We start from the raw sequence: 14160 nt of genomic DNA on the forward strand, positions 1-14160 counted from the left end.
TCATCTCAAGTGTACACCTTATTCCTTGGACTTATTTGGATAAACTTTTACATACATTGAAGTGTCATATAATATTTTCTCATTCATCACATGACAGTTTTCGATGTCTTCAATTGGTAGTTCATTTGCAAACTCGGATGTAGCCCAAAGTCTTGCTAGGCAGTTTTTCAGGTTGGTTTATTAAATATTAGCTTTGTCATAACACTAGCCATTAACTTATTTCAGAAGATGTGGACTCATAGGCCTCTGTAAACTGCATCAAGAACAGAGTTTAAAAATTTTTTATACTTGATCTTCATGGGATGAGAAAATTCCTTGTTCAAAGATTGCAACATAGATGTCATACTTGGTGGTGGGGCAGGGGGAGAATTAGAAGCCAAAGCTTTAATTTTTATAAGAATTTGAGGAGTACAGTATGTGGAACAATTATACAGGGACAATTAACTTCCAGGTTTCTCCCAGTCCAGCTTGCGTCTCATGAACGAAGCCCATTGATACAAAGTGGTTTTGAACCAAATAAAATATGTATCTGGTTATCCATATTATCTTTTTTGAAAACTAATACACAAGTAAAATATTTGTCCCTTTCAGGCATCCTGGATTTTGGCTTTTTCCAGTGTCTGCCCACTTTGATTTGGGTAAGCCTGAAGCATTAGCACACCCAAGAGCAATCATCTTTTGGTTGGAATTCATAGTAACTTTTGATACTCTCTTGTTAGGCAGTATGAATTTTTTTTTCAGAATCTGGTCTCAGTGAAGAGCCATTTTTCCAGAAAAATAAATTTGTTCAGTATCAAAGATTTTTTTTTTTACCAGATATAATATTGGCAAAGTTTTCAGTGTAATTCTCAGCTGACATAGAATTAACATTGGCTTTTTTACCACAGATTTTTCAAGTGGTGTAACAGTGGTTCTCATATGGGGACTTCAGGGAACATTTGGCAATGTCTGGAGCCATTTTTGGTAGTCACTTGGGGCTTTTTTCTGACATCTGCTAGGTAGAGGCTAATGATGCTAGTAAACAATCTACAACGTACAGAACAGGCTTCCCACAAAAAATATCTCGTCCAAGATGTCAAGAGTACTGATGTTGGAAACACTGGTTTATACTCTGCTGCTTCTAAAACCTCTAGACTTACCCTTTATACACACACTTACCTTCCAATTCAGGTCTTTGTGGTGTAGTTTAGCTTATTTTATTACAAAAAATAATAAGATCAACAGTTCATAGATTGAACACTTTCTCGCTGAGTCCACTCAGTCAATGCAAGCTCGAGATCTTCATCTTTTATTCTTTGCCTTATGCAATGTTTTATAAGATTTCATGATTTCTTGATCATCAGCATCTCTGTTAACTTTCAACAGCTTGCCTTATGAGTCATCAATTGTGACTGTCACAAGTATTTTTCTGTACACTGCATCAAACTTGTGCAGAAATGCTACATTCTGTTCTGTTGATAATGTCAAAAGCTCCTTTTATTTGTCTCATTTTTAAAGGCATAGGTATTTTTAAACTATTTTTAAAATGTTCATGTCAATTCCACTTGAATAAAAAATTTTTCTTAGTTCAATTAAACAGAAAATAAAACATCAAAATATATACATACATGTATGTATATGTATATATATGTATGTATATGCATGTTTGTACATATGTTATGATGTGTGTGTGTTTATATTTTGAAACTCCAGAAGCCCTTGTGACTGACTGACCAATAAGAGGTCTGACATGTTTGACCCTTTACCTCATCAGGTTAGATTTGGCAAAAGAGTTTGGCATCAAAACTTGTAAAAAGATCTGGTTTCCTAGGTTTCTGGAGTTTGAAAATTCCAGGTAAGGACTTGAGGAACTGTAGTGCAGTCATGGTTTTAATGTCCTTAAAACTCTTCAGTAGTTTCCCATTACGTGAAGTATGAAGTCAAAATCCCAACATCACCTGTAAGGCTTTTACTGCCACCTCCACGTGATTTCTCCAGTCTAACCTTTTGCCTTCCTTTGTCCCATTGTGCTTCAGTGAACTCCCTTTTTCCATTTTGTTGAGGAAGTTCATCAATTCTTTCAAGATTTTGCACATTGTATTACCTTTCCCTGAATTATCAAACACACACACGCCCACTAGTTCACATCTAGTTACTCTTTCCTGTCACATCCTAAACATCCCCCTTGAGACCACCTGTCTGGCGCCCTAAGGAAACAAAGATCCTCTGCTCTAGAACTGCAGGCTTGTCTTGTGACATTTCTCCCCCCAGGTAAATAAAGCCCTGCCTGGCTGGGTTTTGTCCATCACTTTCCATAAATTTTAACCCGAGAGTGGAGGAGATGTGGGGGTGTTTCCCTTCTCTGGGTTCGCAGGGGCCTGAGCCAGCTCAGCCCAGACCAAGTGTTGGGTGGGGGTGGGGGAGGGGGACGCAGGTGGGACGTGTGTCAGGCCAGGAAAGGGCTGTGGGAGGCGAGGAGGGAGGTGGGTGTCTGTGGAGAGGAGGTCTCCAAAAGGAGGCAGTGAGGAGCAAATCCTCAGGATGGGAGGTCCGCCTCTGAGTCCGGAACCCAGTGACCCTGAGAGGCTCCCAGGAGAGGGGTCACCTCCCCGCCTCCTTCCGCCCCCGCCGGCAGAGGAGAGAAGAGCCTTGGGTGCTGGTGGTTTGGGGGTGCGGGTGGAGCCCCGAGGGGTGGCGGCGTCAGTGTCCTCCAGGAGCCCACAGGTGACCGGGTCGCTCTGTCCCCACAGCACATTTCTTAACCATGTGGAAGTTCGAGTGTCATTTCACCAACGGGACGGAGCGGGTGCGATTCCTGGCCAGATATTTCTATAACCGGGAGGAGTTAGCTCGCTTTGACAACGAAGTGGGGGAGTTCCGGGCGGTGACGGAGCTGGGGCGGCCTGACGCCAAGTACTGGAACGGGCAGAAGGACGTCCTGGAGCAGAAGCGCGCCGAGGTGGACACGTACTGCAGACACAACTACGGTGTTGTTGAGAGCTTCACGGTGCAGCGGCGAGGTGAGCGGGGCAGAGGGGCTGGGGCGGCCGGGGCTGCGCGTGTGCGACTGTGAGACAGAGACTGGGTCCCAGTGAGCCTACAGGGTGTTGAGCAAGAGCACGTCACGGGGATCCCTGCGAGAGCGCGACGTCGGGGAGTGTGGTGTGCCTTAATGACTGTGGGGACAGAGTGGTGTGTCAGAGTGTGACTGTGGGGACAGTGTGGCTGAGTCTCTGTGTGACCATGGGGACAGTGTGGTGAATCCGTGTGTGACTGTGGGGACAGTGTGGCTGAGTCTCTGTGTGACCATGGGGACAGTGTGGTGAGTCCGTGTGTGACTGTGGGGACAGTGTGGTTGTGTCCCTGTGTGACTCTGTGGAGGGCGTGGTTGTGTCCATGTGTGACTGTGGGGACAGTGTGGCAGGGGTGCCCTGTGAAGTGAGGGGGACAGAGAATGAGTGTGTGGGAAGGGGGGGCAGTGCGTGTGGAGAGAGTGGGTGTGGGGGAGGCAACAGGAGGGGACATCGGGCATCCTTGGTGGCCCCTGAGGCAGAGGTGAGGGGGGCTGAGGAGCTCCAGCTGGAGGGCACACCGGGCAGGTGGTTGGAGACCTGGGGAGGGAAGTGGAGGGTGTCCTGGTTGGGGTGAAGGCTTAGGGGATGGTAGGGGAGGGGAAAGTTAAGAGATTGGGGAGATGTGAGGAGGCCGGTCACCTTCTGTCCCTGACACTCACCCTTCTTTTTCTGAAGCCCCTGAAATACGTGTGCCTGTGTCTGTATGTGCTACCACTGCAGTGAGAAAAATGGCCAGACTAATTGTTGAAGATTTGGGGGGATTTCTGAGGTCCCTCTGATATTTCTATTTTTTTTAATGTTAATTTTTGAGAGAGAGATCCAGTAAGACAGAGTGGGAACGGGGGAAGAGCAGAGGGTGAGATAGAAAAAGTGCAAGCAGGGGAGGAGCAGAGAGAGAGAGGGAGGTACAGAATCCCAAGGAGGCTCCAGGTTCTGAGCTGTCGCCCAGAGCCTGCCCGGGGATTCGAACCCAGAAACTGCCAGATCATGACCTGAGCCAAGTGGGACCCTTAACTGACTGAGCCACCCAGGCTCCCCAAACCTTCCTGATATTTCTGGGGCTTCTTTTAGGTCTCAACTTCCTGCTCTTTGTTCTCTTAGAGTATGTATTCTTACATTCTTGAAATGATTGTGAAACCAGGTATCTTAATTATAATTTTGTTACTAAATGTATTGATGTTACTGTTTTTATAATGATGAAAGTATTTAAGGAGTTGCATATTATTTCTTTATATAGTTGTAACAATTCACCTCACGTTCCCCTTTGTTAGATCTTTTTTTACCCAATATTGCCAAATACTCGGTTGTAAATTTATATCTTTTTAATTTTTAATTTATATTCCTTTGATTTCTAAAGTTCTTGAACATTTTTTTCATATATCTATTGGCTAATTGTTGTTGCCCATGTAAAAATTACCTATTATCTTGGGGATTCCGGTATTTTTCTCAGTAATTTTAGGCCTTCTCTATGCATAAGATTATTAATGCTTTGTTGATAGTTGATTCAGCATTTTCTCTAGTCTGTGGCATATATTTGCTTCTGCTTACTACTTTTCATGCTAGGAATTAACTGTGCCTTGAACTCAAATGTCAGCTTTCAAAGGGAAGCAATTATAAAATGATAACAATTCCAATAATAATAATTTTTTATACCGCAAAGAAGAAGGATTGATCACCTGAGTGCAATTATGAGAACTTTTTAAAATCAATGAGTTTCCTCATTCCTTTCCCGATCTTTCAGGACTCACACTGTTTTTGAAATTAAACAAATAGGCTAGAGTATCACCTCTGTCTTTCCTGCTTCCCAGGGGAGAACAATTTCTGGGGTGTTCTCAGGTGTAATTGTAACATTCTCAGGATTTATAGTCTATTTCCCCATCAACCTCAAGCTGTTCTCCAATTTACCCAGACTGCTTTAAATCATATTTTCTCTCTAATTAAACAAGGATAATAAGTAGTTAAAACATACTGAAGGCTAAAATCCAATTATCACTTTACATACTTTAGGTGCATTAATCCTCACAGAACCTTAAGAGGTAAGTGTTACTATCCCCCTTGATAGAGGAGAAAGCTGAGTGCAGAGGAATGTCATCTTCTCCCAGGATCAATCACTAGGTAGGAGACTCTGTATTTGAACCCAGGCAGCCTGTTCCAGAAATCATGCTTTTAACTGATACACTGTATGCCTTGCAAAATGTGTAAACACTTCAATTCAAAAAGGAGTAACTGCTTCACACCATGAAAAATAAACCCCACAAATTCCCACAACATGTCTCAAACTTAATGGACCCGTACTGTCAGGATTGAATTCAAGACTCATGAGACTGGCTGGTACTGGGCCACGTGGCCAGCTTTGAGGGAGGCCTGCACGAGATGCAGCCTGGGACCAGAGACCGGAGGCAGGAGGGCAGCCAGCCAGGGAGACTCACTCTGTCGTCCTCACTTAGTCCCGCTACCACTTGTCTTCTAGTTGAGCCGACAGTGACCGTGTTTCCCTCGAAGACGCAGCCCCTGCAGCACCACAACCTCCTGGTCTGCTCCGTGAATGGTTTCTATCCAGGCCACATTGAGGTCAAGTGGTTCCGGAACGGCCAGGAGGAGGAGACTGGGGTCGTGTCCACAGGCCTGATCCGTAATGGAGACTGGACCTTCCAGACCCTGGTGATGCTGGAAACAGTTCCTCAGAGTGGAGAGGTCTACACCTGCCACGTGGAGCATCCAAGTCGCACGAGCCCTATCACCGTGGAATGGAGTGAGAAGCTTTCTGATCCCATAAGTTCCTCACCCAGCAGGGAGGAGACTTTGCTTTGCCTTTTGTGCTTCTGGCACATCCTCCATTGTATAGGGACCTTCTGGGCAGGAGGGGAATACAATCTTGGCTCTGCCTTTTATTAGCTCGGTCACCTTGCACAAGTTACTTGAACTTCAAGGAGCTCCTCATCCATAGATATTGAAGTAGTGGATTTGTCAAAGTTGTGATATTTAAAAAGTTCAATACCTAAACCTTGTATCTATGAAATGGGATTTAAATTTTTCCCCCCAGAAATTGCCACTTACTCTATTTCTTCCAGGGCAGGCTTCATTCCTCATTCTCAAAATTCTCAATCCAGAGTCTCCAGCAGGGGAGTTGTATTTGGGGTAAAAATCACTAAAGCTGCTTCTTCTCTCAGGGGCTCAGTCTGAATCTGCACAGAGCAAGATGCTGAGTGGAATCGGGGGCTTTGTTCTGGGTCTGCTCTTCCTGGTGGTGGGGCTGTTCATCTACTTCCGGAATCAGAAAGGTAAGGCACCTGTTGGAAGCTGGGCCTCCCTATAGACCTTGTGGGAGAGAAATACAGCTTTGATCGCATAAACTCCCTGTGGACCAGTGGCCTTGTAGGATGCCTTTCCTTCCCCATGTGACCTCAGATTTCCTAGATATCCAGAAAGCAAGGGTCCATGGTTACTGTGCTTCAGCATAAGAGGTTATGGGTTATAGAGATAAGAAAGAAGTTAACAAGACGGATATCTTGGGTTGGGGTCCTGGGCCAAATCAGGAAGAGCTATGAAAGCTAATGAAGCCACAGTAGACTGGTGTGATAGAAACTTCCCGGGTCACATCTCTCCCTTTCTGATCCCGCTGGCATCATGCAATGTGGGTTGTGGTGTTAGGTGGGTCTGGGCTTGGGACCTTGTATGTGGGGACAGATTTACCTGTGTCTCTGTTAATGTATGTTTTCCCTTTTCTTTCCCAGGACACTCTGGACTTCAGCCAACAGGTAATGCTCTTTGACCCTCTTTAGAGATAGAGTTGATTATCCTGGAACAGATGGTGGAGGTGAAAAGACAGAAACAATGTCAAAGACTTTGGATCTGACTTCTGCTCAGGCAGTTAACTGAAGCTTCTTCTCTCCACTTACTAAAAGGCCTGCATTGCAAATAGCTTTAGATCAGGATACTTAAGAAAGAATATGTTCTTTTTCTTACTGTGGTGCTTTAACACGAGGCCCTGGGAGAGGGGAGAGGAAGCTGCTTGTGGAGGTGGGTCTGGGAACAACACTCTGCTCTGTCTTCTGCAGGACTCCTGAGCTGAAGTGGAGATGCTGACACTCCAGGAAGAACCTTCTTTCAGGCTTCCTCACACAGTGAAAACGTTTCCTGTTTGGCTCGAATTCTTCCACAAACACAGTGTTTTCTCAGGATTTAGTTTGCCCTGGGTTTAGTGACCCTGCAGAACCTGTCCTCCCTGATGGCTCCCTCCACCCCGTCCTTGACCTGGAAGCCCCAGTACTGACTGCAGTTCCTTATCTTCATTCTCTCCCAGCTCCCTGTGTATTCAGCCCTTAATGCCTCCTTTACATTGGAACTCACCTCTGTTCATGTGTCTTTATCAGCTTTTCTCAAATAAACATGGAGTGACAATCATCCATTTCATATAGTTTCAAGGAAAAGAAGTAGTGAAAAAAAGGGAGAAAGGGAGGATTGCAACAAATTACAATATTGGTTTTTATTTATATTCCAGAATTTGGGTCAGATGTGGATCTGGAAGGTATCTTTGTATCATGTCCTTTTATACTTGGTCTTTTTCCATTCTGTAATTAGGCGTATTTTCAGGAGCTAGGAAATGGAGCTTCATGGCCCATATGATGCTGGTGTCCTACACCTGTGTGTTCTCAAAGACAAACACAGAAGTCCCTTTGCACAAGAGAGGGGAAAAAAATATCAGAAATCCACTAACTTATAATGATATGACACCCACAAAATTTTTGTACTCACTTTGTTTCCTTTCCCAGATTTTTTATTTTACTTTTCATATTTTTATTTCATTTTATTTTTAAGTAGGCTCCACGGCCAATGTGGAGCTCAAACTCATGACCCTGAGATCAGGAGTCGAATGCTCCACTGACTGAGACAGCCAGGTGCCCCTTTCCTTGATTTTTCATATTAAAGTCTCTAAACCTATGGAAACCCCTTTCATTAGCCTGACGGTGGGCTGTATCTACACTTCCATCACTTTCTGTGTCTCAGATAAACATCAGTGGCATGCTGACACTTTGGCTTAAGACACATCCTTCCCCATCCTTCCCCTTAGACCATCAGGACCAAGCTACAACTCTAGTGGGAAGAGGTATGTCTGAGGCCTTCCAGATTGTAAGCAAATGTATCGTCTGTACGGGAACATCCTGTATGGATCTCATCTTAGAAATCCAAGGCAATGCTGGGAAACAAAGAAGGAAATTATGAATACTCTAATGTGCATACAAACAGTGAAATACTATGTAGCTAGAAAAAAAAAAACACAAACCTTGCTTACAATAATCTCCACTTCTGTACAGGTAAGGAGAGTTTGTACAACACACAACGTTTTGTGTAATAGGATCAAGGAAGAGAATAGGAATACATAGCTATATCAATTCAATTTATCTGCATCCATCTATCATTATCTCTTTCTCCATCATCTATTAAATCTATTTACTTTTTTATATATGACAATGAAAGGACTTTTAAAAAATGTTTGCCTCTTGGGCACGAGGGAATAGATTGAAGGGAATAGGAATGAAAACTGAACTTTTCTGAAAGTGTCTTATTTGATAGTTTTTTAATTTCAAAAATTTCTTTTAGAGCGAGCCTTTAGTGAGGACCAGGGGATCAGAGAGAGAGAGAGAGAGAGAATCTTAACAGGCTCACGTGAAGCCTGATGCAGGGTTCAAACTCATGAACCATGAGTACATGACCCGGGTGGAAATCGAGAGACGGAGGCTTAACCGACTGAGCCACCCAGGCACCCCTCTCATTTAATAGTGAGGAATTGGCAATATTTTATGTAATAAAACTTTACACAATATATACAAATGAACCCAATTTAATGAAAGAAATGTGACAGAGAGTGTATGAGGGGAACAAACTAGACAAGGAAACCAAATATTTGTGTCTCTTGCATAAAACAATGTGGAATCATAATTATAAATCAATATATAGTTAAATTTCATAGACTTCAGTAATATAAAATAGTTAGAAAGGTTTCAGAGAAATGCAATGAAATTGTTTAAGTAGATGATGAGTTTTGTTATCATAGTCTGTCTGAAGGGTCAGTGTCAAATGTAAATTAAACCTAAAGAGCAGACAACAGATTCAGAAGTTTATTTCAAGGTAATAGAAACTCAGACACAATTTCTCCATGATCAGAGACAGCTATAAATTTCAAGCCAACTCAAAGTTTATGTATATTTCAGTCATATATTGTGCACTATTTGTGTGAAACAGGTTATCATTGCCTGGGAAGTTAATAACTAACAGTAACGTATGCAATATTTATATGGTTGGGATAAGTTCTGTTGATCCCAGGGTTGCAACTTTACTTTCGTTTTGTTCCCTAAGATGAAGAAGTGAATTGTCTCATTTTATCTGAGACCTATGGTGTGACATTATAATATAGAATTAAAATGTAAGGCAGGAGTATTTCAGTGGAGATGCTTTGTGTTGCTAATGGCAAAACCCAATCTAATTGACCTTATTTTTCTTTAACTACTTGTCTCACAGAGCAGATAGACCCAAGGTACTTCATCTCCAGACTGGTCAATTTATCAGGCCAGTGGTGTCACAAGTGATTCTGGGACTTGTGCCTCATCTCCTTTCGCACACCACTTGTCAGTGTTCCTGAAATGGTAGTAGGATGCCTGCAGCAGCTTTACGCTTCATTGTATCTCATAATTTCCAAAGGCAGGAAAAGGGAACTGCTCTTGTATGCTTTTACAAGGGTGACCTATACCTTTTTCAGGTGTCCCCAGTAGACCTACTTCCCACATGTTGAGAGGACCACAGGATTACGGTGATAACGCTCAGACAAATCATGCTTCATCCTTTTGGGGATGGGCTAGCCTCACCTGATGCGTTGGAAAGATGGGAGCAAATAATTTTCTTTGGAAAGAAAGAAATATTAGATGGGATAGATGAGAACAATTTCAGGCAGGGAAACTATAGTATCTGGTACTATCAGAATGTTACTATTGTTTTAAAAAGATTTTTTAATGTTTATTTATTTTTGAGAGAAAGAGACAGAGCGTAAGCAGGAGAGGGTCGGAGAGAGAGGGAGACACAGAATTGGAAGCAGGTTCCAGGCTCAGAACTGTCACAACAGAGCCCCCGAAGAGGGGCTCAAACTCAGGAGTGGTGAGATCATGACCTGAGCTGAAGTCAGATGCTTAATCAACTGAGCCTCCCAGGCATCCCTAGAGTGTTAGTATTTTAAAGTATCTCCTCATAAAGGATGATACATTGTTGAGGGGAAGCATCAGTTTGTGATTTTTTTTAACAGGGAGTATTAAATGGCAGCTATAAACCCAATTACAATTAAAAACAGCAACTGAGGAAGAGGATTATTTGTTTGCTCTTAGAAATTAACATGCCGAGACTTAATTTTGTAAGGAAAAATATATTTTCCAGAAAATTTTCAAAGATAATGGAGAAGGGATGCTAGTGTCCCTTCGCTTCTCCATTGAATCCTCGGCTATAAATGTCTGCCTGTGGTATGAACAGAAATACTGTGCTGTGCTGTTCCTGGAAAGCTGTACCATAAAAGGCCAGGCTGTAGAAGGCCGTGTCTTCGTTTACTTTGTTTTGAGGAGCATGCCATGAAGGTCATGCCTTAGTTTCCTTGAAGGCTGTGCCGTTTTTAACCCATGGAAAACACTAGAAATGTTTTACAAGGGGGAATTACCCAATTCTGTAATTTAAGTAGTTACTAGAGGACATTGACAGAAAAGAGTAAACATAGAAATCCATCATGATCTAAGCGACATTGTGACACATATTGTCTTTACATCCAACTTTCATAGGAAACGGTCCCTGGATGGGTTTTACTTCAATCGGGTACTGATTTCAGCAGGCTTCTAGTGGAGGTCTCGTGGCCAGAAGTGGCTAAACCAGGGATATGGAGGGGATCACATTAGACCAATAAGGAGGAACCCTCACACAGGAGTCATAAGATTGGGAGCTGTGCTAGTTTCTTAGGTGGCTGTCCCATGCCCAAGAAAGACAACGTTGTATGAAGACAGGAATAAAGAGAGGGCATCAAGTTTCTGGGTCTTAATACCATTCTGGCCAGGGTACGTACTTCCAGCTGAAAGGCAGGCTTTCTTCTCTCTGGAGAGTAGCCATTGGCTAGAGGATTGTAGACTGAGAAATAGACATGAAAGTGTTCCAATAAGAGCCCAGTCCTTGAAAAGCCCCTGAAATGAGAGTAAAGGAAGAAAAGAGAAAGTACTCACCAAGTTTGAACCAAGGCTCGGAGTACAGATGAAAAGATTCAGTAAGCCTCACATAAGAGTGCCAATATGATGGGGTTCTTGAGCAAATGGCAAGAGCAAATTCTTGAGACATCTTTGGTGCAAAAGAGTGATTTTATTAAAGCACAGAGACAGGACTTGTGGACAAAAAGAGCTGCACTGAGGTTGTGAAGAGTGACTGATTATATGTTTTTAAGTTAGTGGGGTCTAGGGATAGTGTAAGTCTCTAAGGAATTTGGAAGCAAGGCTTTCAGGACCTTGAGGGCCTAGCTGCTGTGAAGATAAGTTTACTTTTAGGTAAACAAAAAACATCAAGGAAGTAAGGCGGCCCTGAGTTCCTGGAGCAAGGTCACACTTTGCATGTTTCAGATGTCTATCAGTGGGCAGCAAACTGTAAGGAGATTTCATTTAAGCAAAATTTCTCTGGCCTTTGTTTCCCTCATCACTATCAACAGTAAACAAATTGTAGAAAGAGCTCAAATGTCCATCAACTGATGAATGGATAAAGAAAAAGTGGTATATATGCATATATATAATGGAATATTACTCAGCAATAAAAATGAAAGAAATCGTGCCATTTGAAATAACGTGGATGGACCTAGAATGTATCACGCTAAGCGAAATAAGTCAGTCAGAGAAAGACAAATATCACATGCTTTTACTCATGTGAAATTTAAGAAACAAACGGATGAACATAGGTGAAGGGAAGGAAAATTTAAAAGATAAAACAGAGATTGATGCGAACCATGAAAGACTTAAATATAGAGAACCAACTGAGGGTTGATGGAGGGAGGTGTTTGGAGGGATGGGCTACATGGGTGATGAGCATTAAGGAGGGCACTTGTTGGGATGAACACTGGATGTTATATGTAAGTGATGAATCACTGAATTCTACCTCTGAAACCAATACTAAACTCTATATTAACTAACTTGAAATTGTATTAAAAAAGAGAAAAAATCATGTATTAATAATCTATGTTCCCACCTCAATAACGTAGAAAAAGTAGCAGCAAAATAGCCTAAAGGAAACTGAAGAAAACAAGTAGTACCTGTAAGAACAGAAAGAAACAAAATTGGGAAAAGAAGACAATAGAAAAACTCCATGACACATAGAGCTTGTTCGTTGAAAAAAAAAAAAAAGATGTAATTAAGAAACATTTAGGAAGACTTACAACGAAGGAGACAAAACACAAATTCCCAATTTCAGGATTGTTGGTGAGTGGAGGGACTGTGAAGGCTCCTGCAGACCGTGAAGTTTCTTTGATTGAAAAATGAAGTAGGCAACTCCATCCAGTTTACACAGACTTGTTCAGGGTAACTTACAGGGAGGATCGCCAACTTCTAGATGGTGATCCAGACAGCTGCGCAGCTAGTCTTTCTGAAGTCTGGACCTTAGTCTTACAGATTTTACAGAGTGAGGGGACATGCGGAGGGCATTGTAGTGAGATCAAAGGGTTTGACAAAGTTAATTGGTAACATTTAATAGACCTTGTGACACCATGTGTACAACAGGAGGGAGACAGAAAAATCGAGACTTTCGTGTCAAGCAGGAGCCCGGGTCAAAGCAATGACACAAGCAGTTAAAGGTACTGCACTGGGAGATATCACTGGGACCAGCATCAGCTGACACCCCAGAACTGATAACAAGCAGAAGCAGAGGGGGTCTGCCAGAGCCCAAGGCTAATTAAATCCCTATAAAAAGGGGAGGATTTTTGCAGCCAACTCTCAGACTCTTCACACATGACCCCTCTGTGTCTGACCACTTTAAAAAGGCAACTGCTGTCGAAGACTCTGCCCGATTGATCTCCAGGCAGAAGTGAAATCCTTCACTGCTTGAACATAATAAGCAGTAAGTGCCGAGAGCTGACCAGGACCTGACCACGGTCTCTCAAAGGCGCCCCCACAGACGGACTTCACGTGTGGTTTGTTAACTTCCTACGCCCTTCTGTTATCTTGTGTGTTGTGTGATTTGTCTCATTTCTGCTGGGTGCCCTGTCAGAAGCCAAGTTTAATCACATGGTGAAATGTCATTGAGTTTGGAATTCTGAACCTGCTTATAAATATGATTTACTTTATTTCATGACTGAGTAAAGCTGACATTGTGGAAAGACACAACGGGAGTGTGCACCTTCATAGCATGCTCATGACAAGGGGAGAAACTGTGTTACTTCTAATAGTTATCTAAAGAGAGATATACAGGACCCGAACAAACCTCCCTGCATTCTGGTCACGGTCTGCCATTCTAAGGCATATACATTAATGTCCAAGCGGCCTGGGACACATAGCCCTGAGAGAGGTCAATGGGGGACACGGGCAAGATGGCAGGCCGAAGAAGGAGTATTCTCAGCACTCCTACTCTCCACCCCAAGCAACTTTATAGCCTGTACAGTATTTTATGTGCCATTCTTCCATGATTACCCTAGAGCCGGATATTAGGAAGTGACTTACATACATGGCAACGTGAAGTTGATATACATAAGACAAAAGAAAATACTTAAGACTATAGTTCCCCAGCAAGTCAATGAAGAGGCGAACCATCTAGAGAAGGCATCAGCAAAAGAGATCTTCTCTACATGATTGATAATCTTCTGCATATGGGACAACATGCTCAGCATTCCACAGACCTGGCAGTGGGAGCAATTGTGAATTTCAACATCACTGGTGGCCTTTGACAGGCAACAGGAAGGGACATCAGCAGTGTGAGATCAGGGGAGACAAGACAAATGTTTAAAGGCAATTCATAGATCAAGTCTTCATTTAGTAACAACACAGTAGCTCTTCGGTCCCCAGGAGCGAATACCCTGGCTTAGATATCCTTCCTGGGGGATGTTAGCAGATATTTT

At 42.9% G+C, this 14160-nt stretch overlaps 1 protein-coding gene across 5 annotated transcripts in view; it reads left to right on the plus strand.

Annotated features, from left to right (window-relative positions):
• Positions 1 to 14160, plus strand: part of LOC125938398 (DLA class II histocompatibility antigen, DR-1 beta chain) — an 83157-nt gene that overhangs the window by 2275 nt on the left and 66722 nt on the right. Inside the window, exons 2-6 of one of the 5 annotated variants that reach the window (XM_049653499.1) lie at positions 2730 to 2999; positions 5524 to 5805; positions 6224 to 6334; positions 6788 to 6811; positions 7112 to 7457. In XM_049653499.1, the coding sequence (XP_049509456.1) occupies positions 2730 to 2999; positions 5524 to 5805; positions 6224 to 6334; positions 6788 to 6811; positions 7112 to 7125 (701 nt within the window). In that variant the 3' untranslated portion in view covers positions 7126 to 7457. Of the gene's footprint in view, positions 1 to 2729; positions 3000 to 5523; positions 5806 to 6223; positions 6335 to 6787; positions 6812 to 7111; positions 7458 to 14160 lie in introns of those variants that run through there. The other 4 variants (XM_049653502.1, XM_049653503.1, XM_049653504.1 and 1 more) reach the window with 4 other exon arrangements.

The sequence above is a fragment of the Panthera uncia genome (assembly GCF_023721935.1).
Source record: "Panthera uncia isolate 11264 chromosome B2 unlocalized genomic scaffold, Puncia_PCG_1.0 HiC_scaffold_24, whole genome shotgun sequence".
Taxonomy (NCBI): Eukaryota; Metazoa; Chordata; class Mammalia; order Carnivora; family Felidae; genus Panthera; species Panthera uncia.